This window comes from Myiozetetes cayanensis, unplaced genomic scaffold (assembly GCF_022539395.1).
Source record: "Myiozetetes cayanensis isolate MyiCay16 unplaced genomic scaffold, myiCay2020 scf13, whole genome shotgun sequence".
Taxonomy (NCBI): domain Eukaryota; kingdom Metazoa; phylum Chordata; class Aves; order Passeriformes; family Tyrannidae; genus Myiozetetes; species Myiozetetes cayanensis.
Genome location: NW_026086937.1, coordinates 19,605,132 through 19,630,271, shown reverse-complemented (window position 1 = coordinate 19,630,271; position 25,140 = coordinate 19,605,132). Strand labels below are relative to the sequence as shown.

General features: G+C 46.9%; 2 protein-coding genes and 1 non-coding gene across 3 annotated transcripts; 2 read left to right on the top strand and 1 right to left on the bottom strand.

Moving 5' to 3' along the window:
- The first annotated feature begins 4,433 nt into the window (after window positions 1-4,433).
- On the top strand, window positions 4,434-4,506 carry TRNAV-AAC (transfer RNA valine (anticodon AAC)). Its single transcript has one exon. It is a non-coding gene; the product is annotated as a tRNA-Val (tRNA).
- A 202-nt stretch (window positions 4,507-4,708) lies between these two features.
- On the top strand, window positions 4,709-15,497 carry MYNN (myoneurin). Its single transcript, XM_050308411.1, has 8 exons — window positions 4,709-4,765; window positions 5,284-5,582; window positions 6,563-7,377; window positions 8,764-8,923; window positions 9,610-9,788; window positions 10,063-10,146; window positions 10,566-10,652; window positions 11,767-15,497. The coding sequence occupies exons 2-8, from the start codon at window positions 5,317-5,319 to the stop codon at window positions 12,033-12,035; spliced, it is 1,860 nt and encodes a 619-aa protein (XP_050164368.1). The 5' UTR covers window positions 4,709-4,765; window positions 5,284-5,316; the 3' UTR covers window positions 12,036-15,497.
- Window positions 15,498-17,322: 1,825 nt separating this feature from the next.
- LRRC34 (leucine rich repeat containing 34) lies at window positions 17,323-25,140 on the bottom strand. The gene is made up of 9 exons (XM_050308213.1): window positions 25,102-25,140; window positions 23,939-24,003; window positions 23,312-23,395; window positions 22,159-22,287; window positions 20,812-20,907; window positions 19,371-19,525; window positions 19,141-19,296; window positions 17,931-18,057; window positions 17,323-17,651 (listed from the first exon to the last, which is right to left on the bottom strand). Exons 1-9 carry the CDS (start codon window positions 25,115-25,117, stop codon window positions 17,448-17,450), a joined length of 1,032 nt encoding a protein of 343 aa, XP_050164170.1. The 5' UTR covers window positions 25,118-25,140; the 3' UTR covers window positions 17,323-17,447.

Genomic DNA, 25,140 nt, shown 5'->3' with positions numbered 1-25,140 from the left:
TACCTGGCACATCTCAGGCAGGTTTGGTGCTGTGCCTGGCACATCAAGGGCAGGTTTGGTGCTGTACCTGGCACATCAAGGGCAGGTTTGGTGCTGTGCCTGGCACATCTCAGGCAGGTTTGGTGCTGTGCCTGGCGCATCTCAGGCAGGTTTGGTGCTGTGCCTGCACATCAAGGGCAGGTTTGGTGCTGTGCCTGCACATCAAGGGCAGGTTTGGTGCTGTGCCTGGCACATCAAGGGCAGGTTTTAACTGCCTGGCACACCAAGGGCAGGTTTGGTGCTGTGCCTGGCACATCTCAGGCAGGTTTGGTAATGTGCCTGCACATCTCAGGCAGATTTTAACTATGCCTGGCACACCAAGGGCAGGTTTTGTTGCTGTGCCTGGCACACCAAGGGCAGATTCTCCTCATGGCAGCGCCAAGGCCTCAGCAGAGAGAGGAATGGGGACAAGCCCCGACGCTTTCCCCTCACAATCCCCGTTCCACACCTCAGTGAAATATTTGTCCCCGCTGCTCAGCCTCGCATGTTTCCGCAAATTCAGCCCCGCGGTTCTAGAAATCGACGAGCAGAACATTTCCCAAAGCCGATGCGTTAAATCCGGCATTCCCGGGCTCCCATGGCCGCAGGGCTCCCTCTCCCTGATAAGATCTCGGCATCCCGCACCGGGGGGGGGGAGGGGGCACACAGCGAACCTCGGCGGGGACCGACGCCTTGGGGGCTCCCTTTGGCGTCCCCGGCCGGCCCAGCAGAGCCGGGGGGACCGCCTAGACCCCTCCGTGCCCGGCGGGTCGGACCGTGTGGGTGGGGATGGGGGGGTTTTGGGGGGTGTCGGGGCGGCGCCGGCCGCGCACCCCACGGCTGAGGAGCCGCGGCTGTCCAGCCCGGAGGCGCCGCTCCCGGTTTGCTGTGCTGGGACCCCCGACTGCCCGGGAGTGGGGGGAACCGCCTGTCCGCTCCCGGCCGTCGCCGAGGCTGACAGAGACGAGCTCTTCGCGGCGGCAGTGGCTCTGGGCCGGCCGACCGCGGCCTCCGCGCGGCGCGGCGGCGGGAGCGCTCCGGGCTGCGGGACGGGGACCCCAGGGCGGGCCGGGTGAGGAGCCCCCCTCGCTGACGTTTTTTACTGCCGGACCCCTTTCCTCCTCCTCCCCCCGCCCCCTCCCCGGGCGCTCCCCTCGCCCGCTGAAAGTCAGCGAGTAAAACAGCGGGCGGGCGCGGGGAGCGCGGGCGCCATTAGGGTTAGTTGACCAAGGGGCCTCCCCACACGGCACGCACGGGGAGCGCGCCCCGCGCCGCCTCTTAAAGGGCCGCGGCCACGCCCGCCGCGCCGCCATTGGTCAGGGGGCGCCCTCCTCGCCCGCCATTGGACGAGACGGGAAGAGGGGGCGGGACGCGCGGAGTGGCGGGAGTTTGGAACGCGCCGCGTGCCCGCGGGAGCGCGCCGGGATCGGGATCGGAGCGCGCCCGCCCCTCATCGCCGCCGGGATCCGGGAATGGAGCATGGATCTGGGACAGGGAACCGGGACACGGAGCCAGGACTGGGGCTTGGAGCGGGGTGTGGGGGCTGGTGCCAGGATTTGGGAGATAGTACCTGGGCTTCGGGGGCTGGTGCCAGGGATTTGGGGGCTGGTGCCAAGATTTAGGGGCTGGTACCTTTAGGATTTTGGGTGCTGGTGTCTGGGGTTTAGGGCCACGACTTGGTGCCTGGGGGCTGAACTTAAGGGCACGGATCCACATTCAAGTCCTGCCCGTCCCAGCCGAGGATTCCTGGATGAGGAGCCCGGAGCAGACCCCGCCTTTCCCCCCCGGAGCAGACCCCGCCTTTTTCCCCCAGAGCAGACCCCGCCTTTCCCCCCCGGAGCAGACCCCGCCTTTTTCCCCCGGAGCAGACTCCGCCTTTCCCCCCCATTTGTCTCTGCCGTGACCTCTCTCGGTGCCAGGCGGATGCTCCCTGAAGGACCCTCTTCCTGGAGCACTCCCCTCGGACACGGCTGCCTCCCCTCTGCTGCGCCACGTTCCTCGGGGAGGTTTTAGGGTGTTTGCTTTCTGGCGCTGAGATTTCCGTGGAAAAGCAAAGGCGTTCCCGGGCAGTGCAGTTCTGCAGGTACGACGGAGTGTAAAGCGATGGTGTAGAGCTCTTGGTCTTCTCAACTTTAGTCATCCATGTGCTGTTCGTTATCGCTCTGGTAAAGAGCCTCTCAAAAAAAAAGTGTTTTACACCCATTCAGAAAGACGTATTCATGGACTAACTAGGAATAAACTGCGCCAAACGGTTTTTATTGGTGTTCCCCCTAGACTCTTGCTCCCAGGTAACTGTAATCTCAGGTTATTTTCCATGAAGTGTTAAGTAAAATCTGTTATAAAATCACATGTATTTTCGAAACATTTTCTGTGCCCTGTTTTAGGCTCAGCCTCCCTGTACTCTGACACAGAATTAGCTGTGAGGCACTCAGGGAGAGAGATGCCTTCTGTCCAAACTGAAAGCTTCTTATTAGGAGGAGCTCTGAATTTCACCCCAACACCTCCTGGGACCATGAATTCGACTTAATTCCAGGGAAGAGGCCACCAGAAAACAGCAGAAAGAACTGGAGTGGGAGTAAGTCCTTACGCCAACATGAGGATAATTCATTCATGATAGAACTGGAGCGGAGCTTGTCAATCACTGATAACTCCGTGCCAACATCAGGACACTGAAAGAGGGTTTCAGGGCAATTAAACCTTTGATTCTGAACTGTAATTTCACAGAGGGCACTGAGTTTTTTCCATCTTACTAGGATTATTAGTCATCTCTTCCTTGAGCCTGAGGCACACATAATTCATTTTACTTCTGTGCCTTGTACAAGCAGCTTCTCAGCTCTGGTGATGTAAGATGTGCCACTTTCTTTGAGAATCCGTGCTCAGTGCTTTTTAAGTTCACAGCTGTCCAGGTCAAGCTGGGAAATAACACAGGGCAAGGAGCAGCCTGGACAGGCACAGAGCTGGCACATCAGTCGGCTCAGGGAGGAGCTGTGCCATTTCTTCCCCACAGCCTCACATCTCTCCAGAATGTGACAATCCCATGCTTTTTTTGGATACCTACAGGAATCAAACAAAATACAGTAGGATTGGAGAAGTAATTTTCCACCCCGGTCTCATGGCAACACCAGCACCTCCCTTTGGTCGAGGTACTCAGGGATTGTCATAGGTAAAGGACATTGGGAATGTGTATATCTAAATTATGTGTTTTGTTTGGAAAAAAAATACTGGAAATACATTTGACATGTTCACAATCCAGGCAACTTCAGCAGCTGTGAGAGCTGAGACCATTCAGCTCCTTGGAGAAGGTGATAGCATGTGACCTAAACAGGACCTTCCTTCCTTAACCGTGGTTGTCAAGCTGTGACTGAAAATATTATAATACCAATAGCAATACATATGCATTAGTTAATTTGTACTGTGTTTTATTAGCTTGTTTACTGTTATTAAAATTTAATCCTCGGGGACTGCTGAAGGTCTTGCAGGAACAAATTGGGTGTAATTATGTTACTGTGTTATTGTGCTATCTGTGTTGGGGAGATACTGGGGCGGGTTGCAATGTCAAAGTCACACTGAGTGCTACAGTTGTGCAGAAGTGGATTCCCAGAAGTGTTTTTCCACGTGGACCTGGGAGATGTTAGAAGCACAAAAAGAGCTATTAAGGATGCTCATTTTGTCACCTCTCTGCACACACGTCCTTGCAGCCATCAGAAACCTCTGCACAACACCAACAGTAGCATTAAGAAATTTTGTAGCTGCCACTGCCAAAACTCAACAAGACGTTGTTGCTACTTGCTTCCAGCTTTCTTTGGTTTCCCCTTTACCTTCCCTGTCGCTCTGGAGTCTTTCCTATTTCATTTCTCTTGGCTCTTTTTACTCATCCTACCGGCTGGGGTTTGGCTTGTGTTTCCTTTTGCAAGTTCCCTTCTGTAGCTTCTTCCAAGATCAGGCATTTTTAGTGCCTGGTGTAGTAGAAAATCCAGGATTAGTCTCTTCCCCATTCTCCAACTCCGCTGCAGCGAGAGGCCTGCAGAGGAATCGCTGCCTGGTGTGACACGCTCCGTATCCAGCTCCCAGCTCGGCTGTGCGTTCATCTGCCCTTCCAGCAGTGCCGAACGCTCCCCTCCTCCTCCTTGAAGTTCCTCGTTCACACGGATGTCGTTCCCGGGGTGCGTGGGCAGCACCGCACACCCCCGGAGCCCCCGCGCTTGGGGGTGACCTGCGGGCGCTGCGGGGAGAAAGGGGACGGGAGGCGGGGGGAGGATGGAGTGTTTGACGGGTCCCTTGGGATGCAGATCCCTCCGATCCCGGTGCCTTGGGCACTCCGCGGGGCAGGATGAGACACGGCGGTCGCGGAGAGGGCAGCGAGGACGGGCGGGGAGGGAATTTGGGGATAACCGGGAGAACGGGGACTCAGCGGAGTTTCCGTAGTGTAGTGGTTATCACGTTCGCCTAACACGCGAAAGGTCCCCGGTTCGAAACCGGGCGGAAACACCCGCCAAGGTGGCTTTTTTTTTTTTTTTTTTTTCCTCGGCGACCAGGGCGCCGCTCTCGGTTTTTAAACCCGAGTACACACGAGTTCTCTTAATTAAACCCGCGGAGCGGCCCGGCGGGATCATCACATTAAACCCGTCTTGTTTCCCTGTTTCCCGAGGGGCCCCCGGCCGGAACTCGCGTCCCGGAAGCGGCGGCGGCGTCAGCGGGACATGGCGGCCTGAGGGCAGCGCTCCCTCCTCCCTCCCTCCCTCGGCAGGTGCGCGGGGGCCGGGCCGGGCCGGGGGCAGCGGGGAACACGGGGGGACAGCGGGGAACGCGGGGCCGGGGAGGGCGCTGCGGGCTCCGAGCCGTCCGGCGGCGGGGCCGGGCCGGGGGGGCTGCGGGTCCCGCTCCTCGTTCGCTCCCTCGGCGGCCCCAAAGGCCGGCCCGGTGATGCCCCGGGGAGCGCCCAGACCCGGTGCACGGGTCGGTCCGAGCCGCGGGGTCGGCGCTCCCCCAGCCCGGTGTGACACGGCGGGACAGCTCAGGCGCTGAGCCCGGCCCGGCTGAGCCCGGCGGGGCAGGGGCAGCACAAAACCTCTGCCCGCCCCCCTCGCCTCCTGTCCTGAAACCGGCGGCTCCCCGAGCACAGGAGGATCCTCCATCCCTCTGCCGCTCCAACTGCCCTCGGTGATCACGGACACCGACTCTTCTGTAATCATTAGCTGTTGAGGGCAAAACAGAGTGGCGTCTTGCACGTAAATAATTTTCTTTTTTTTTTTTGTGCTTTCGCAGGTCAGAACAAAGCGGCTGCAGCGCGTTCTCAAAATGCAGTATTCCCATCACTGTGAGCACCTGCTGGAGAGGCTGAACAAGCAGCGAGAGGCCGGATTCCTCTGCGACTGCACCGTGGTCATCGGGGAGTGCCAGTTCAAAGCGCACAGGAACGTGCTCGCCTCCTTCAGCGAGTACTTCGGGGCCTTCTACAGGGACACATCTGACAATAATGTTGTCCTGGATCAGACACAAGTGAAAGCTGATGGCTTCCAAAAGCTCCTGGAATTTATTTATACGGGAAACCTAAACCTTGACAGGTAATTTACGCTGGTAGAGGAGGGAAGGGAGTAGGGAAATAAATAAACTTTGTGGTAAGCCAGAACTGGATTCTTTGTGTGAAGTTCTGGTGGAACAGTGGATGTGATACATATTAACAACTTGAAGTTCATCTGTTTGCCATGTTTTAAAATACCACCTGTCACGGGAGTGCCAAAACAAAGGGGTGTTGTCTGATGTTTCACTGGTTGATAGTTCCAGTCTCCAGCTCTTTCTGTCTAGGTTAGAAGGGGTTAATCATCCTGCACCATTACCAGGAGAGGGAAGGACCAGTGTGTTCTTTTTGGAAGTGAATTACAGTAGTCTTTTTTTGCAAAAACACACAGAACCTGTGTGTGTGGTAGAGAGTCTGAGGAATGGATGAGGACAGGCATGATTTTAAAAGATCACATTTGTCAGAATTTGCATGATCTGTTACTTAAAATCTCATATTACAAAAGGAGTCACAGAAAAAGTGTTTGCCCCCATCAAGGCCTGTGCTGTAATAACTGAAAAACCAGAGTGTAGTGGTTTAAATGAGGTGTTGGTGGTGTCTGTGTGCAGCTGATACGGAGTTAAGACTCTTTGTAGATCGTTTTATGAAACAAGATTAGTACCTGCCTCACAGAATTGCTGAGGTGAATGTGCTGCTGGTGAATTCCCTGATGCTTTTGCCAGAAGGATTATGGGATGGCACTTTATTCATTTTATTCTCCAGTGCTTTGTCACTTTGTGCTGTGAAAATAAAATCCTCAGTTTGAGAGTGTGCAGACCCCACTAGACAATGACTTCAGCTCAGGAGGAATTGACAGTTTAGTGCCCTGTGTTGCTGCAGCACTGAGAGATTGGAGCTTGCTGTGTGGTCTCAAAGTTATATTTTCTGACAGTGTAACTTCTCTGTAGCTCTGTGTCCCTGTGTGTGATACAGTCGGTGCAGAACAATTTGTCCAGAATGTTTCACCCAAGCCTTGTTCCCTTGCAGCTGGAATGTCAAAGAGATTCACCAGGCTGCCGACTATCTCAAAGTGGAAGAAGTGGTCACGAAGTGCAAGATCAAGATGGAGGACTTTGCTTTCATTGCTAATCCCTCTTCCACAGAGACATCCAGTATCACTGGGAACGTTGAAATGAATCAGCAGACTTGCCTTCTGACTCTCAGAGATTACAGTAATCGGGAGAAAGCGGATGCTGCTGCTGCTGCTGCTGCTGCAGAGCTGGTTCAACCCCTGGCAAAGAAAGCAGCTTTGGACAAGAAATCGCCTCAACCCAAAAAGCGGAAGAAGAATTTCAGCCCCCCCAAAAGCGCAGAGAATAAATCCCTGCCGTACCAGAACGATGTGACCGAGAACACGTCCGTGGAGATGTTTTTAGACGCGAACAAACTGGCCACGCAGATAACAGAGCAGGCTGCCCAGGGCAGCGATAGCTCCGAGCTGCAGCTGGCGGCCGTGGGGGAGAGCGAGACGCTGGCAGCGCAGGACATCCTGACCCAGACCATGGCAGCCAAACAGAAACGGGGGAAGCCTCAGCAGAGCTGTGCCCTGAAGGAGCACTGCATGTCCAACATAGCCAGTGACAAGGGCTCTTACCAGCTGGAGAGCTCGGGAGAGGAGCTGGACCAGAAGTACTCCAAAGCCAAGCCAGTGTGCAACACGTGTGGGAAGGTGTTCTCGGAGGCGAGCAGCCTCCGCCGGCACATGAGGATACACAAGGGGGTGAAGCCCTACGTGTGTCAGCTGTGTGGGAAGGCATTCACCCAGTGCAACCAGCTGAAAACACATGTAAGAACTCACACAGGTAAGACTTTGGCCTGGTGGGCTGTGGAGGCCTGGAATCACACACGGCCTCTGAGCGCAGGACTAGAAAGATCTTTGCGTTCTGACTCCTTCCTCTTGAAATGTTGTTTGTTGGGATAGTCCTGATATCCTGGTAGCCTTTTTCAGTACAAAGTCATAGTTTGTACTTTTAGTAGCTAGAGAGGACTTTGTAAGTCTGAGCATCTTGGTTTCTGGAGAGACTCAGAAGAGCTGGCTTTAGCTCTGTAGAGTGATGGAGTACCAAAAGCTGCTGTCAATAGAGCATGAAAGTCTTGCTGTATTTGATACTACAACTCCTGTTGCTTTTTTTTAAACTTCAAAACATAATACATGTTTGAGAACAAAAGTGTGGAAAAAATGCAATCTTGTTCCAAATAAGTTGTCCCTTAGGGTCTTCAAAAACAGGTGGGGAGGTTGGCTGAATTACTACAGCATTTGAGATTTCATTTAGTAAAACATACAGCTGGAACGTGTGATGGTGCATTCAGTAACATTACCAGGAGCTTGTGTCATATCAAGCATCAAAAAGAAATCAGTTAGAAATGCTTAAGCATTTTAAAACAACATGTCTGACTTAAAAAGATGATGAACAAGAAATTGCTGGAGCCTGACTGTGAGTAGAATTCAGGGATGGTGCTGGCAGGGATGTCAGCTGTACTTTGTACTTCTGAGGGTATTGTCCTGGGAATTTCTGCATGAGTGGGTAGGGAATTCCATGGTGTTGATTGCTAAGTGGCACATTAGATGTCTGATACTTTTAGTTTTGAAGTTTTTATGTACCCAATATACTTGTGAGTTGTTGAGTTTGTGGTTTGATCATGCACTGCCACAGAACGACAGAGAAAGGCATTTTTTTACTGTCATCTGGGACTGCAGAGTTGCACAAGCCCTTGCAGGAGACTGTTCAGCACTAAGAGAACATGACTAGTCAGAGAAGTACCTGCAGCAGACACTGACAAGAAATTAGGGAGCATTAGGCTGTTCACTGAAGACTTATTGCTGTTGGGCAGGCAAGAAAAAGCAGATGATTTACTGGTTCATCTTGAATATTTTGAATGATGAACAGACATAACTGGCAAAAAGTCTGAAAACACGGTAGCAGCATTCTTAAAATAACGTGGAGAAAGTGGCACTATTAAAAACATTATTACCTTTTTTTTTTTCCCCACAAACACAATGTGTTACAAAACAGTCTTGTTATCCTCTGTGTTCCGAGCACGTTCCACTTCAGTGGGCTGATTACAGGATGTCCCGAGATGTTATTTGTAAGAAGTATTAGATCAGACACCTGAGCCCTGCTCGGGTCATGGATTGCAAAGCTTTCTTAGGTGAACACAGAGAGCACAAGGGTGTTCCTTTTCCCCAGGGGAGAAGCCATACAAGTGTGAACTGTGTGACAAGGGCTTTGCTCAGAAGTGCCAGCTGGTGTTCCACAGCCGGATGCATCACGGGGAGGAGAAGCCCTACAAATGTGACGTCTGCAACCTGCAGTTCGCGACCTCCAGCAACCTGAAGATTCACGCCAGGTGGGCACAGGGGAGATCCTGCAAATGCTTGTCCTCCTTGGGTCTGTTTAAATAGAACCCTTTAGTCCAGTGTGAGCAAGAGTTACACACTCACGGAATTTTGGCGTTTCCTCCCACTTTTCTCGTGGCACTTCTCTCACAGTGCCTAGCAGAGTAATTGCATGGTTGTACTTGCTCCTTAGGGAGGAGATTTGTGCTGTATGAGTGTTGCAGCCTGTGCACTGCTATCCCTGTGGTTTGTTTCAAAGTGCTTGCAGCACCACAGAGGATTGAGTTCCGTGGTGGGGAGTGACAGAGCAGTTCTCGCTGCTGTCTGTGCAGCTGTCTGTGGCTTTCGGCATTGCTGGCAGGAGCAGGAATGGCATTCCCTTGTTGGGAATCGTCATCTTGTCTTTCACTAAAATGCAAAGCATGCTGAGTTCCCATAGTGCATGTTACACGGGCAGGGCCTGTATTTCAGTTGAGCTGCCATGGAAATCAGGGATGTGCTGATCCCAGATGGAACAGGCCGTGAGTTTCACTCGGCGAGAACTGCAGAGTCAAACCAGACTCAGTTGTTACATCTCTGCTGCATCACAGACCGTTAGCAGCAGGAGCTTTGGGGATGAAGCACTGACAGGCAGGTTCCTCAGCAGCGGGTGCTGCTTCCCTTCCCCCCTGGAGGTGACTGGGGCGTTGTTTTCCAGGAAGCACAGCGGGGAGAAGCCGTACGTGTGTGACCGGTGCGGGCAGCGCTTTGCCCAGGCCAGCACCCTCACCTACCACGTGCGGCGCCACACCGGGGAGAAGCCCTACGTGTGTGACAGCTGTGGGAAAGCCTTCGCTGTCTCCAGCTCCCTCATCACCCACTCCCGCAAACACACAGGTAAGGGGGGACAGGACCCCAGAGCTGGGAGGGACGGAGCACAAACAGGCCCGGTCAGGGAGGGCTGGATCCTGCAAGAAGGGTTGGAGATGGGTGATGACACACAAGTTATCTCTGGAGTTGTCATCCAGCTCCTTTCTTGTGTTTTTTTCCCCTAATTCCAGTTTAGTGAGCTCTTTCTCCTGTTGGACATACCTCTGTTTCATTTTGATTTGTTCTGTGTGTGTATTCTGGTTTATGTATTGGAATAACAAAGTCCTCGTGTTTCCTTTAGGAGAGAAGCCATATATCTGTGGCATTTGTGAAAAGAGTTTTATTTCCTCTGGAGAGCTCAATAAACATTTTCGGTCCCATACAGGTCAGTTTTCAGACAAGCTGCTTCCTGCACTATAAATTACATTCTACCTTTACCCTTTTGCCTTTAAAATGCAAAGTGTTGGGCTATACCAGAGTTTCTTAATTTATGCATCTCTGGGCTAACATAACGTGAAGAAAAAACTCATTCATTTTTTTTTAATTGCTTTTTTGAGAGTAGTGTCTGTGCACCAGCGTAGGTGTTTATGTATGATCAAGGCTTTACTTAAAATGGTCAAGGTCTTCTTGCTTTATTTTAAACTGTTATTCTGGAAACAATTTTATTCTGAATACACACAGACAAAGTAAGAGTTACAAAGTTGTGGTTTAAAATCCAGCGTTGAAAGCCATTATTGTACATCTCTAACTGTATTTTCTTTCAATGTCAAGGTTGTTCTAACTACCAAACCAATATTTTTTCAGGTGAAAGACCATTTATCTGTGAAATGTGTGGAAATTCTTACACAGATATAAAAAATCTAAAGAAGCACAAAACAAAAGTTCACGCAGGTGAGTTCTTTGTGCAAAGAAAGGTTGAGGAACTACATCAGCTCTTTTGCCTCCAGTGCTGAATAAATCTTTTTGCTCATGCAGGCCTCAAATTAGAAAATAAAAGATTTTTGGATAGTAGAGCCAGAAGCATCTGCTTTAGAGATGTCCAGGTATCCAGCCTTGTTCAAGAGTGGCTCCATACACCTCATCATCTGTCCATCCTCGTGTCTTGACCATAAATCCCTGCCTCTTGGCATACAAAATTAGGTGTCTGTGCCCATCTGGAGTGGGAGGGAGAGAATGAGAAAGCAAAATCCACGTGCAGAGACAGATTTGAATTTAGGAAGGCCCCAGTGCAGCAGGAAGCTGGGGGTGAGGGGAGAGCAGCAAGAAGTGTGGGGAGGGCCTGGCAGAGCCCGAGGGTGGGAGCTGGGAGAGCTGCCAGGGCAGGCCAGCTCTCACGGAGAGACAGAAGGCAGACAGAAGTGCCCCAGCACTGAAATAACAGGCTTGGGAGCATGCTTTGAAAGAGGAAGGGTCAGATATCCAGTGTGGTTTAATCAGAGAGCCATCCAAGAGCAGTGACAGGCTGCATTCAGACAGGAAGGCTGCGAGGAGCCCATTAACGGATTTCAGTGAGGAATAAAAGTCATTTCTCAAGTGACTGGATAACATCTCTAATGTGTCTGGCTGCAATGGAGTTAACAAATATTTTCTTCGAAAGACAATGGATAAACGATACATTGTACATTGCTACCTTAATTAAAAAAGGATGCTTGGCGGTGGCTCTGGCTCCAAGATTTTCTGGGGTGGGAAATCTCAAGGAAGACTTTCACAATTACATTTTTCCAAAGGTCCTTCATTCACTGGGATGTTAAGGATTTGTTATCTCCTGTACATGCCAAGTAGAGATCAGGTTGGAATGCATCATCCCTCTAGCTGTCACACTACAAGCAGCAGCAGATGTGATTCCCAGTGCTTACACTGCACTCACAGCTTGCTCTGGCTTTCCAGCACATGGAAGCCACTGGCATCCCAACTGTTGGCTTTGACAGTCAGCTGAGAAGGAATTTGCAGAATTTGCACAGGAACTTCTAAACATCTCTTTTTTTTTTTTTTTTTTTTAACTCAGGACCTGAAACTCCCCCCGATTCTAATGCACTTGATAATTCTTTCAACGAACAAGAACCCATTCAGAGTCAGAAGAGCCCTTTGTCGGAGTCCATAGACGTGAAGCCCTCCGAGATGTCTTTAGCACTCCCTCTTCCCATCGGGACTGAAGAGCACCAGATGCTGCTTCCTGTGACGGGGAGCCAGTCCCCTTCATCAGAAACACTGCTGAGGTCTGCTGTGACTGGATACTCAGAACCTCAGTTCATTTTCTTGCAGCAGCTGTACTGACAGAGCGAACCCCCAAACGTCTGGTAAATGCACATGACCCAACAGTCACGCTCTTTGAATTGGACTTGTTCTTTGTTTCCCCTCGGTGTAAAGACACCTGTGAGGCATTTCCATCGGGCAGTGCTGAATTGTGCTAATCTACAATCAGATTTCTATTTGCAATTAACACTGATTTCCAGGAGACAATTCCTTTCCAGCAACGCCTGCCTTAAGAATTCTCTGTTGCGTACGTTAATGTATTTTTGGAGATCTCCTCCCACGTTTCTGCTGGTTTGATGTGTCACAATGTCACTTGAGAACAGATATTTTAAGCCATATTTGATAGTTTAAGAGTACTGACCCAGAGGTGCAAGGGGAAGTCGTAATTTGCTGTATTCATAAGCCTGCACTGCAGGGTGCTGGAATGGTCCGTGGGGAGGGTCGGTCAGGGCTCTGCTGAGGTGCTTGCAGAGATTTGCTGCTGGCTGCCACAAGTGCCATCTGCAGGTGAAGCCTGACCAGAGGGAAAGAAAGGTTTGGGTGTATTTTCCTGACAAGACAAGTAAAGGAAGGTTAATTTCTTTCTGTAGTGTGGCAAGTCAGAGGGTCCTAATGGCATAGAAACTACCGGGTCTTCTTTCCAACAAGTTGCCTTTGTTTGTTTGTTTGTTTGTTTGTTTGTTTGTTTAAGTCAATCCAGCATTGTCATATCTTGGCCCAGATTTATTTTTCATATCCCTAAACAGCCCCGGGTTTGGCACAAACAGCAACAAAAGGAGAGCTGGAACGTGCATTTTGTCAATGAGACAAAAAAAAAATGCAGTGACTTGATTTGTGAGGTGTCAATGAGAGCTTCATAATCATTTTTTTTACTGTAGTGCTGCTTCTTGTGCTAGACAGGAGGTACAGAAGAGGAAATAAATCCTGCCCTTCACTGTGAAAATAGTAAGTGAACACTACATGAGGGATATTAAAGAATAATACAGCAGAGCAGGTGGATATTCTTCCAGGGAAGGTTTGGTTTTAGCTGAAGTTTTTGTATATTGCTTTGACTCCCATGTCACTTGTCCACAGTAAATGCACAAAACTGGTACCTAGCAAGGCCCATGTAAGGATATGTTTTATTCCTAGCAACAGACATACTTAAAAAGCAACATTTTTAGTGTCTTGGTAGGGTCATAAAGGACTAGGTGAGGTGACCACAGGAGTACTTTCCTACTCCATTTTGCCAGTTTGTGCCATTAGCAATGTAAGCATTATTTAAGCAATCATCAAATAGTAATGAAACAGTGATCATACTGTACCAACAATGCATTTAAAGCTATACCTTGCTGGTTATTTACTTGGTGCTAGCATTTATTTCCACTGATGCCTTGTGTCCAGACACTGCTACATAGAAGAGCATAGGAGATACCTCTTAACTGATCTTGTTCTACACAGAGTAATAATTAATCTGCACCTTAATTAAACAGGCTCTTGAAAAATTTCTTGTAGGATTTCATTTAAATATTCTGCAAGTGATCCCTTGACTCCTGACCATGACTAGAGATTTATTTTTTCTCTTCCTACGTGTTATAAAGTAGGAGACCTTTTGCTTCTTTGTGTTGATCATCTTAGTACATGCCACATTTAAAACCTGCTGCTTGATCATATTTTATATATATGCTAAATTTAATATATGGTAAATTTGCTGATAAAGTCTGCCACGGACAGCAGGAGTACAGCCATGTCCAGTGGGATCATCCTTAATGCAGGAATCTCTCACTCCATCCACTGGAGCTCATTATTGCTGGACCTGCCTGACCTTTCATTTCTTTGTCTCTCTACCCCACAACGTTTGTGAACAGCTGATGTTCCCAGCACTGGCAGAGGACAAAGGATGAAGTTCTCTGGTATTTTTTTTCCCTGTTTCTTTGGCACTTCCCCTCTTCCTCCTCTCTTTTTTAGCTCCTGTTGTTGCTGTAGCCCCTGAGGGATTCCTTAGCCTTGCCATTTAAGACTGAAGAACCCCAAAGATTGGGATCTTTACTGTGTGGAGCTTGTCCTAAACTTCCTCTTTACTTTCTCTCTCTGAAAATAGAGCAGAAATCTTGGGACAGGCATAGGCTTAGCCATGAATACTGAGAAAAAAACCCACCCTACAACTGATAAGTTCCATATTTAAACAGCTTTGGAAGACAAACTAACGATATGCTGCTGTTCCCTGAGGAAAAGTAGCTGAAGATAAACATGCCCAGGATAAATGACCATGAGAGAGAACTAGTTCTGGAAGGAAACCTAAAAAATAATTACATTCCTACATAGAAAATGCATTCCATAACAATGTTTGTTTGGACTGGTTTTATATTTCTAAAATTATAGCTTGTTACTGTATTCTTAGATTTCAGACTTTTTTAAAAGATACAGTGCTTAGATTTATACAGGATTTGTTTAGATACTTATAACAGTAACACTTGCTTTATTAGTCATTTAGTTTTCTTTATAGACAAGAAGATAATCATTATTTTTTACAAGACAACACTTTTAACCTTTCTTAATAGAATATACAGGCTTGTAGTTTTGTCTTGGAGCAATAATTTAGTGACCTGCACTCTTGAGTCCCCATCTGAGAATCTTGATTTTTAGCCTCATTTTTTTTTCATGAAGATATCTCAGCTGCTGAGGTATGATCTCTACAAACTGTATTCATTTACTAGAATATAGATTTTAAGTATATATATATATATAAATAAATATATTTGTAGGTGTGTTCAGGCTGTAGGTCTGGACTGTACCTTTTGCCAATAGATGCATGGAAAGCAGCTGCACATCTCAGTCCTAGGCTTAGGGATTCTGGGTTCATTTTGGAGGTAACCAGGCTCAGAACAGTACTGGTCATTTCTGTAAGGGATTAATAAGGGAAAAGCATGGAATTTTCATAGGCAGATGTCTCCTTGCAAGAAGAAAGAAGGAATTTTAATAATTCTATTAACAGTCATTTAGAGACAATGGCACTATTTGTCTGTTGTTTCAGTCAGTTTTGCACTGAGGTTGGTGCAAGTTTTGCCTGAATAGCTTCTCTGCATCTAGAAATCTCTGAATTGGCTGCTTGGAAATATTTAGGGGAGAATAGCTCCTTGTATGACATTTACTTCCAAGTTTGTGCCTGTGAGGGGGCACAAAGCATGACAACCTTTCTGAAATCATTTGTTAAAGGAGCAGTTTTCAAGTACAGACAAGTCCCACATGAAGGATTTCAGGGCTGTGATCCCAGAGAGGCTCAGTAAGCCTTGCAGAATTAAGTTCAGATAAGGACTAATATCTGATTTTTTTTTGGTTAAATTATTTTTAAAGTATGTCATGTATATACAATTTTTCCTCTGTTATTTGTATATACCTCAACTCTCAATTTTATAATCCCCTGGGAAGGGAGGGGGTTGTACATATTTAGCCTGAAGTGGTTTATGTTAGACTTTAATAAACTTGTTTTGTAATTTTCCCTCACCTTGTGTCTGCTGTTCATGACTGCACCAAAAGCAGGAGGGAGAGAGTCAGACAATACCCCCTCACAGGGGGGTTGAGGGGACCTGTGCTGCTCCACTGCCCTTCTGGATCAATCATCTTCCTTCCCTTGGGAACTGGGGCAAAGATTCTGCCTTTCAGCCAAGTAGAGCAAGTTCTAAAAGCTGGACAGATGGTTTTCAGAGCAGGATGATGCTTGCTTTAGCTACTGGGATAACTTAGAACATGGCAAAAGATTTCTAGCCTGTGTAAATTCTCTCATTCCAAAGAACACAAGATAAATTCTTAAACGATGCCAAGGTTTGGGTTTCAGAGAAAGAAAAGCAATAGCAGTCTCTGGCATAGTCCTCTTTAAGCATTACAGGGTTATGCACAAATAATTATTTTAGTTTTCAGGAAGCTCTTTGTACAGAATTCAGTAGGAATTACTCTGCAGCCTTTTCTTACAAGAGAACATAAAAGCAAACTGTAAGACATGAGCTGGTTTTATGGGCATTGTCAATAATGCAGAGTGCTCTTCCAGGCTGAGCATGTTGTTGTTAAACAAGGGGTCAGATAGAGCGCAGATATTTCAAACAGATACACCAGCACTTCTGAAAGTAGATGCCATTTATCCTGATACATTTTGTGTATGATAGTGTTGCCATCTTAACCAGGTCACTAAAAGTAAAATACTGCTCTTGGAAGAGTTGGTTCCCCATTACCACAGCAGATTAATGAGTGTCATTCATACAAGTAAATTAAAGGTTCGTTTAGGCAGTGAAATTAGTCTGAACTTCATTCACCAGACAAAGGAAAGGAAGATAATAAGGAAAAAATACCTTAATCTGAGTCTTTTAGTGGTGTTTCTGGCAAGAAATTCAGTCACCACTGTCTCAGAACTGAGAGGCCTTTCTGTAGACTATCAGTGTAACCTGCTCTGCCCCAGAGCAGCAACACTGGGGAAAATACCTGTACAGGCTTATCTGTTTAAAACCTTAGGAATGTTCACAGCATGCAGATTCTTCTCAAACAACCACATCCAGTGTGGTTCTCGTTGCTCTGTCCTTCCTGTTTAACAGCAGTTAAAATGTAAGCTCCTCTCTCAGCCAGGGTGTTGAGTGTGTGACACACGGACTTTGTGCTCGGCACGGTGGCTGCAGGTCAGGAGGGCCCTGTGCAGGTGTGGAGGACAAACAGACCCGCTCTGGGCTTTCCTCTGAGGCCCCTTGGGCTGCTTTTTGGAGCAACAGAGCCTGACTCATTTGGGTTTGGGGGCAGAGGCAGGGGGCAATGAGGAAAAAAAGCAACCAAACAGCAAAAAAACTCACCCCATACACACACAACAGCTCTCACAACTGCCTTGGTCATTTCGGCTGGGGTTCATGCTTCAGGTTAATCAAAATTCCATGTTATATCCCAATAAACTGGGCTTTGTATATCCCAATAAACTCATTAGCTTTGAAGTTCCACCATGACCGTGGCCTAGTGCTAAAGTTCACTTACCTTGGTTTAAAAATGTCACAATGGGAAGAAGATCCAGTGGATGCAATTACTAAGTAAAAGCAGAGAGTATATGGAGTACAGTGGTAACAAATGGACTTATCCAAAGCTCTCAGCTCCACCAGGAATCCTGCTCTGCAGCAGGTCTGATTTGCTGCCCAGCAATCCTGGGTGTCAGCTTTTGTCAGTGTGCTCTGCCTGGCTGTGAACTTTTTCATGGTAATAAACTCTCCATAGCCTGGACATTATTATTATTATTATTTAGCACTGCATTTGAAGGTCATTTGTTCAATATTTTATCATTATGCCATTTCAAGCAGTTTTAGATTCCTTTTAGACTTAAACCTGAAGAAACAACATGAAGCAAACCTGAGGCTGATATCATTTATTTTACTGGAAACCAGACAGGCAAAGCTCAGGCCCGTGGAGTGCACTGAGCTGCTGCCCCACTCACAGATACTCTGAGACAGCTACCAGTGCCAGGCTGGCGTTGGCAGCACTGTCTGCCACCACCCTGTGCCGTGGGGCCCAGTAATATTCCCTGTGGAGGCCGTGGGACAGCTCTGCCAGCTGAGCTCGCCCGTCCACCTGGAACGGGGCCACGTCTGTGCAGTTGGGCTTCAGGCGACCCGTCTGAACTAGCTCGGAAAACGACTGGAAAATAAAACCAGGAGTATGACAGATAACATTTCCCTTTGACTGCAGTGAAGGCTCTACAAGGCAACACACAGTGAGTGCTCAATCACTTCAGTATGCTGGTCTCCACTGAGTCTCAATCCAGCACCACCAGGTTATAAATATTTTTAAAAACCCCAGTCAATCAGGTGTTTTGTTCACTAATTGCTGTAGTCCACCCAACCATGGTAAAACCAAATTGGAACAAACAAACAAAACCCAACCCCCTCTCAGAGGAGTTCCAAATCAAACACTTACCATACAGGCATCTTCATCAAATGTGTTCCCCCAGATGTATATATGGGAAAGTATCATGTTTGATTTGATTGCATTTGAAAGAGCTGTAAGTCCTTTGCCAGTTATACTGCAGTTTACTACTGACAACCTGACAAAACAGAGACAACAGTTACACAGTGCATGTGCCAGACCATAAAACTCACATCTCTTAGTTAAAAATAAAAGTTTAGCCATGATTTATGCTTATTCTATGTGTTATTATTATATAATATATATTGAACTTCTATATTAATTTGTCATTAATAATACAATTCTGTAATTGTACCAAGGCCAGTCCTACTCTAACAGCCCTTTCAGGTTGCCAAAGGCAGTTGGACTGTGACTTGCTCTGTTTCTCCAGGCTCATGCAGCCAGAGTTGTTCACTGTGGAGTTCCTCAGTGTCAGTGGCTCCATGGTGGCCAGGTCTCATCTCTAGCCTGCTTTGAAGCCCGAGCCTTGGCATTTATCCAGGCTAAGCTTTGATCTTTGTGGAGTGGCAGTTATTTTTATATTAGTGAACCTGGAAGGCTTTCAGAGGCACCTCAGAGCCGCCACCTCCTCAGTCTGCTACTTAAACCTGATGGCTCCAGGTAACACCTTTGATCAGCTTTTACATCCTGCCTGCCAGGGTTTAACGGGCTGCAAAAGACACCCTGATGGAGAGATTACAGCTCTGCTGGGTTCACCCGGAAGCAAACTTAAATAGAGGATTTTCCTAAGTGTTGCAGATCAGAATCAACAAATATAGTGCCTTATCCCTGCGTGGAATCTGATTATCTCAGAATTCTGAAGGCCTGCAGCTCTTGGTTTCCTTTGTGCCCCACAGGGACCTGGGCTTTAAAGATGCAGAAAGAACTGACAGATCGAATTGCCTTCCCCCCTACACACACACACCTCCTAGAGCGGCTGGAAAAGCTGTGGGAGATCTGAGCAGACCTGGGGCTCACCCCCCAGCACCCCAGGGTGTCCCACAGGTCCTGGGGCATCTCACCTTGTGCTTAGCAAAGAAATCCCACCCAATCTCTCACTCGCAGCTTTCTTTCCCCCAGAAGGAAAAACAGACCAAAACATTTGGAACTTCCTGACTATTCTGATCAGCATCCAAACACAGAGCTTTGATGCCAGTTCTGCCACTGCCAGGTCCAGGTTTCCTACACCTGCAGTGCGTGGGGAAGCTGTGCAGATACTAACGCCTGCAGGGTCCTGTTGTGCAAAGACAAGGCCTCACTCAGGTACGTGGCTCCAGGATCTTCTATTCTGTTTGCATTCAGGTCCAGGATTACCAGGCTTTGGTTGTGTTTTAGCAGCTCTCCCAGAAATTTCGCACCGTCGGCGGTTATTTTATTACTGCAAGAGAGACGCACGTGTTTAAAATAAAATTAATGCTAAGAGAATTAATTGCTGTTGGTCACGGCTCTCACCAGCTGAGGTCAAGGTATCTCAGGCTGGAGTTTTCATGCAGGGCCTCACACAGTCGCTCTACACCAAAGTTTCTCATTTCGTGCTTGCTCAAGTGCAGCTCCACGAGAGGAGGGTTGTTCTTCAGCATCTGAGCCAAATGGACTGTGGTCTCTTCCTGCAAACACACACTCAGTTTTACTCAGCTCAACTTTGGGATAAAATATGGTCTTGCTTCACTACAAGTGAGATACACAGCTAACAGCAAGATTTGGTCAGCAGTAATGTTCTATTTTGTATATTGTATAAAAATAGTCATGAAACATGTTGGGATAAAGCTGGAAATTAAAAAAAAAAAAAAAAACAAAACTAGAAAGATATTTGCAGATTTACAGTACTATCTACATCCCTGCAAATATCAGAAGCATCAACGTTTAATCATTATGTCTGATCAGTTTTCCTTCCAGTCATTGCTCTTAAAAACCTGAATGTTTGAGTCAGTCTTTGCTAACATTGAAAGTATTTTGTCCTTTTCATAAAAGAAAGAATTGGTCAAAGTTTGGACTCAATGATCTTGGTGGTTTTCACCAGCCTTAATGATTCTGTGATTCTATGAAAAAGAAACAGGACTGCTATGGGAAAAAAATATGTCCTGTCACTGTAAGACAAAGGAAGTTTGTTCTTGACTTGTCATGTTTAGTTAAGGAAATAACAGTGAGTACTGGGAGTCAAAAGTAAGGGAACAACCCAGAGGCCTCAGAAAATTACAGAGTTGAAGGTGGAAACAGCGGCAATAGTATCTGACAGATCCAGACCAGGTCCTTACTGGCCTCTGTTTTCAATAGCAGTAATTTAAATTGACTTCTAAAGCTGAAATCAGGCAGATCAAGCCCTGTCTTAGTAGAAAAGAAACAACTAAAATCTGTTTAAACTCTTAAATTCACCTTAGGGAACTGAGGACGATCTGGCCTTCGTGACCCCAGGAAAACACCGTTCCTATCACTGACACCTGAGAGCTGCCAGGCAGCTGAAAACACCACAGCACTCCCTCTACAGCCACGAGCTGAGCAGAGTGAAACAGCCAAACCAGCCAGCCCAGGGAAGGGGGAGGTTGCTGCAGTGTCTTTGCTCAGGCAAACAGCAGCCCTTTGTGCTTCCCCTCATTTCCTGCTAAACAGCATTTCTCCCTCAGTTTGCTGAGCAGTGCAGGAAACTCCACGCTGGAACAGCAGAAGGAGGACTTGGTTCTCCAATACCAACCCCTCTCCATCAGCCCATTATTTAACAAATGTACCAGGAGAGAGATTTTTTTAAAATTTAACATTCTAGTTAAATGTTTCTGCAACCATTTGCTTCAGTTTGCAAGGAATTCCAGAGGGCTGTGTAGTTCAGGTGTCCATAAACACATCAGCACTGACTTGGCTTGTGCTGCTCTCTGAGCTGAGCCCACAGTCACTCACGTACCTCTTGGCTGTACAGTAAGGGACGATTTAGGTTTATTGCTCTGAGGGATTTGTTCTGGATCAGGGCTCTGGCTATTGCTATCAGACAGTCCAGGCCCTGGAAGTGAAAACAAACAAACTCTTAAGAGAAAACCTATTTAATGTGTAGATCAAGCTGCCAAATTCCCATGACTATTATTTCTGCCTCCCTGTCCTCTGGAGCACAACAGTCAACTGCTTAGAGACACAGCACAGGTTTTCTGACAATACCAATGCCAACTGCCTGTGGAAGAGCAGAGTGGAATTAGACTAAATAGTACAAGTGGCTTGGCCCCTCAGAAAATAAAAAGCAAGAATAATGAATCTCAGAGATACTTGTCCATTTAATCGATCCTGTATTTTGGTTTTCTTGATTTATGAAACAAAATCAGCTTTTGTGTGTTCCCCCAACATTCATCCACTGGGTAAATTCAAATTTAGTACCAACTATGTGGTGCAGAGAAATGAGAGTCTAGAGTATGGGTCAATCTGGATTTTTTTATTTCCTTCTGGTTTGCTCACTAATTTTTATTTATGCTGCTTTCCAATGAGGCTGGTCCACACCCAAAGCCACTTAATTTTAAACCAACTCTCAATCGACTCCCTACCAAGAAGACACATACTAAGCTTTTGAATAAATCCTACACTGGTTACACTTTTCTTGTTCATGTATTCATAACACCTTCACTATTCCCCCCTCTAGTCTAGGAGTGAATTCTGAATTTCCAGGGAAAAAAATACAGGTTTTTAAAAGTGATCCACAGGCCATTCCAACCCTCCTGAGTCTCCCTGTGCACTGTTAAGAAGTCTCAGTGCTGACTCCAGCAGGATGCAGGCCATCCAGGATCAAATTTGGTGCTTTTCTACTCAATTTAACACTGCTGTGCTTTTGTCCTTTATGGATTGAGCCCTGAGAGGAGCAACAGAGCTCTGGGATGGGTGACTTTCAGGGGTTCCAGCACTGCACACTTCAGAAGGAAAAGATTCTCCAGGGAATAAAAAGCCCATCCTTCAACATAAATTACACAGGACTTGGCATGACAGAAGTGAGCAGCAGAAACAAACCTCAGAGGATGTGAAAGACCAGCACTTGTATCCCCAGGGACACAATGGCTCTAAAATATCATCAGTCCTGCCTTCCCAGGTGCTTTGTGCAACGTGCCTTTCCAAGCACACCTCGCTGTATTATATCTTGTGTTACCTCTGGCTGTCACAAAGTGTAAAATCAATGACAACAGATGGCATTCCCCCCCTAATTAAGCTCTGCAGGACCCTTGTAATACCCTTGAAAGACTTATGTGATTGCTGATCATTTTACTGGGTTACTCACCAGATCACAGTCTCCAAGATCCAGCTTCTCCAAGGTTGAGTTTCTTTGCAGCATCGAAGCAAAGAACATCCCACCTTGGTCTCCTATTTTGTTTCCAGTCATTCTCATGTGCACAAGACTTGTGTTCCTCTAGATAAAATTAAAAAAAAAAAAAAAAAAGAAATTCCTTTAAAATGGCCTGAAAAACAACACTGTTCTTTTTTTGTGTGTGAATCCTGCTGGTTGTCACACAGAGACAAAGCAACCTTTGAGAAGAATTGTGTCTAAGTGACAACATAGATAAGTAAGTGATAACTTATCCTGTTGGCTCAGGCTCCTCTCGGTGGCATCAAAGACACCACAGTCTGCAAGCAAAACTCCAGTATTTGAAAACTTTTTGTTTCTCCCAAGCCCACAAATTTCACATGAAAAATAATCCAGGCAAATATTTCTGCCTGAATTGGCAGGAATTTGAGATGCACAGTGTATCAAACTGATTTAAAGCTGGTAAGCATTGTACAAGCCCTGGGTTGTACAATCTACTACACAGTGTTTTGGAGGCCTGTCAAATTTAGTTGAAATCAGTTCAGGGTTCAAAGACTGTGAAGGAGGAAGAAAGAGCTCACATGAGTCTCCTTCACAAACATAACAAATCTTACAAACAAGCCTCATTTCCTTGGGAAACCACATCAAAAATAACAAACTTGGGTTTGTGCTGCTGCTGTAAAAGCAAAGTTTTGAAAACACGTCTCAGACATCTTGAATCAAGACAAATATTGACATGAAGGTACAGGCAAATGTAATACTGTGTTTTTGGGGAGAAAAAAGAAAGGAAAAAACAGATGGCATTCTATATCCTGTAGCTTAGCATTTTTTCACACAGAAAAAAAATCCAGCTGCAAGAGTTGTGGGGTTTATAGACAATTGTTTTATAGATAATCAAGTGTTAATGGCAGCACAGTGCAACTTTCCCTTGTGGGAAATCTGATTTCTGAGGTCTGCCTCGGGAAAACAGGCAATCCCTGTGATCCAGCAACGTGCTGAATGGAGCAAGGACAGAGGCCCCTTTGAGCCAGCTCTGGTGTTGGCAGGACAGCCAGTACTGGTCATCAAAAGCAAAAATATCCCAAGGAGATGAGATGCCATTGTCCAAACCTCCCAGACAAACACTCACATGAAGTGCTCCCGCTATCAGCTCTGCCCCACTTGTGCCAAGGTCATTGAACATGAGGTTCAGGTACCGCAGGGAGGAGTTTTCCTTGGGAACAAACAGAGCAGGAAACAATGAGAGTTCACTCCAGAGCTCACCTCTACTTTTCAGAAAGGGGATGCAGCAAAGGCCAGAGCTTTGTATGTGCATTTCAGGCAGCCCCTGACTTGGAAAAGCAGTTAAAGAATGTCAAAGTATGGCAGATAATGAGGGAAAGGCATAAAACCCCCCTGTCATGGGGGGGTCCTCATGGGGCCTACAGGAACCACCCAGGATCCCATGTGCTCAGCATGGCCAAATGAGGCAGGTGGTCAAGCTGAGGTGCATTTTGTGAACTTAATGGCACCCCCCAAGCTCTAGGAACACAGGAACCAGGTGACAACTCACCGTTTTCCATCTGTATTCCAGTGCTTTACAATGATAAAAAGGCAGATACAACCCAAGATTCTAGTAGGATGGATTGGGGTGTGAAAGTCAGAACTAATGGAATTTTGCCAAACCAGTGCATTCTTGTCCCCAACACACCACATATAAATATTTCCATGGCCAAGTAAATTACAAGTTGCTGAAAGATAACCATCACTTTGGCACCTGGAGGAATGTTGCCATGGTCTCTGCTCCAGCATCAGTCAATACATTATAAGCAAGATCCAAACCTGAAAAAGATAAAGAATGGGGAATGTGACAGATGCATGCCTGCATTTAACTGATGCCTAAACAAAAAGAAACAAAGATGAACTAAGACTGAAATCAAGACTGATCATGTTTTCTTGTATTAGCACAGCAATGTCAAACACACACAGAAAAGCCTTACCTTTGACAAATGCAGCCTGGCATAAGACAGAGGCAAGAGCTCCCAGATCATCATCTCTAACTCTCTGCACAGGCACTGGGTGATTATTTCCAGCTATTTTTAATGTGATCCCTTTTGTACATCTGTTGCAACATAAAAATGTGAGCACGTGGGGAGAAGCAAAATGATAAGGGAAATGAGCTGCCTCTCCAGATGGGAGGTGTGCCCGTGCTTGCCCATGGTTATACACCTTTGGTAACACCAGCACAGACAATGGGATTCAAGCTGTCCCTCAGCACTGCCCCTTCTGAAGGCCCTGCAAGAACAACACTTGCACAGAAAGCAGATGGAAATAAAGATTGTCCCAGAGGTTACCTCATCATCTTCTTACTTGTTACCTTTCCTGTATTTACTCCATCCTGCATTCCGGATCGAAACCTAACACAAACCGTTTCATTTTCTCAGGGTTTTTTTGCCTAAAGGAAAATTAACTTTGACCCCGGCAGCATCCACAAGAGAAACCCCTACCTAGCCACATAACGAGAGAGAATTTGGGTAGCTTGGCAGGATTCAGAGACAGCTCAGGGAAGCATAACCAGCTGGAGGGTAACTGGATGCAGCTGAGGCTTTTTAAACAGGAGCAAGGCAAAAGGAAGGGAGTTAGGATGACTAGACACTGGCTTTGGCTTTTTTAAGGGACAGAAAGTCACCATCCTGCACATTTTTGACTTTTTTTTTTTTTGCTTTCACTGCTTGTAAAGCTGCCCAGAAAGGATACAGAGCTACAAACTTCTGCCAAGATGATGTCAAGATGAGTCAAACCAGAACTTCAGCAGTAAATGCTAAATTTGATTTGTGTTTAAGCCTGAAACAGCACGAACTTTCTCATCGTTCAATTCCTCATCCCGCTACCCTGTTTAGGGCTTTCAGAAGCATCTGAAACACACTGTTAATGCCTTACATTTCCTCATTTTCATCAGCTTCTTGAAGCACACGAGCG

What these genes read in the sequence shown, in the direction of transcription:
- MYNN (XM_050308411.1), top strand. Translation starts at nt 5,317, where the DNA reads ATGCAGTATTCCCATCACTGTGAGCACCTGCTGGAGAGGCTGAACAAG. An exon ending in ACATGTAAGAACTCACACAG is followed by an intron (nt 7,378 to 8,763) that starts GTAAGACTTTGG and finishes CCTTTTCCCCAG; the next exon opens with GGGAGAAGCCATACAAGTGT. An exon ending in ACATTTTCGGTCCCATACAG is followed by an intron (nt 10,147 to 10,565) that starts GTCAGTTTTCAG and finishes ATATTTTTTCAG; the next exon opens with GTGAAAGACCATTTATCTGT.
- LRRC34 (XM_050308213.1), bottom strand. An exon ending in TGATAGCGGGAGCACTTCAT is followed by an intron (nt 22,288 to 23,311) that starts GTGAGTGTTTGT and finishes AATTTTATCTAG; the next exon opens with AGGAACACAAGTCTTGTGCA. An exon ending in CCTTACTGTACAGCCAAGAG is followed by an intron (nt 19,526 to 20,811) that starts GTACGTGAGTGA and finishes GTGTGTTTGCAG; the next exon opens with GAAGAGACCACAGTCCATTT.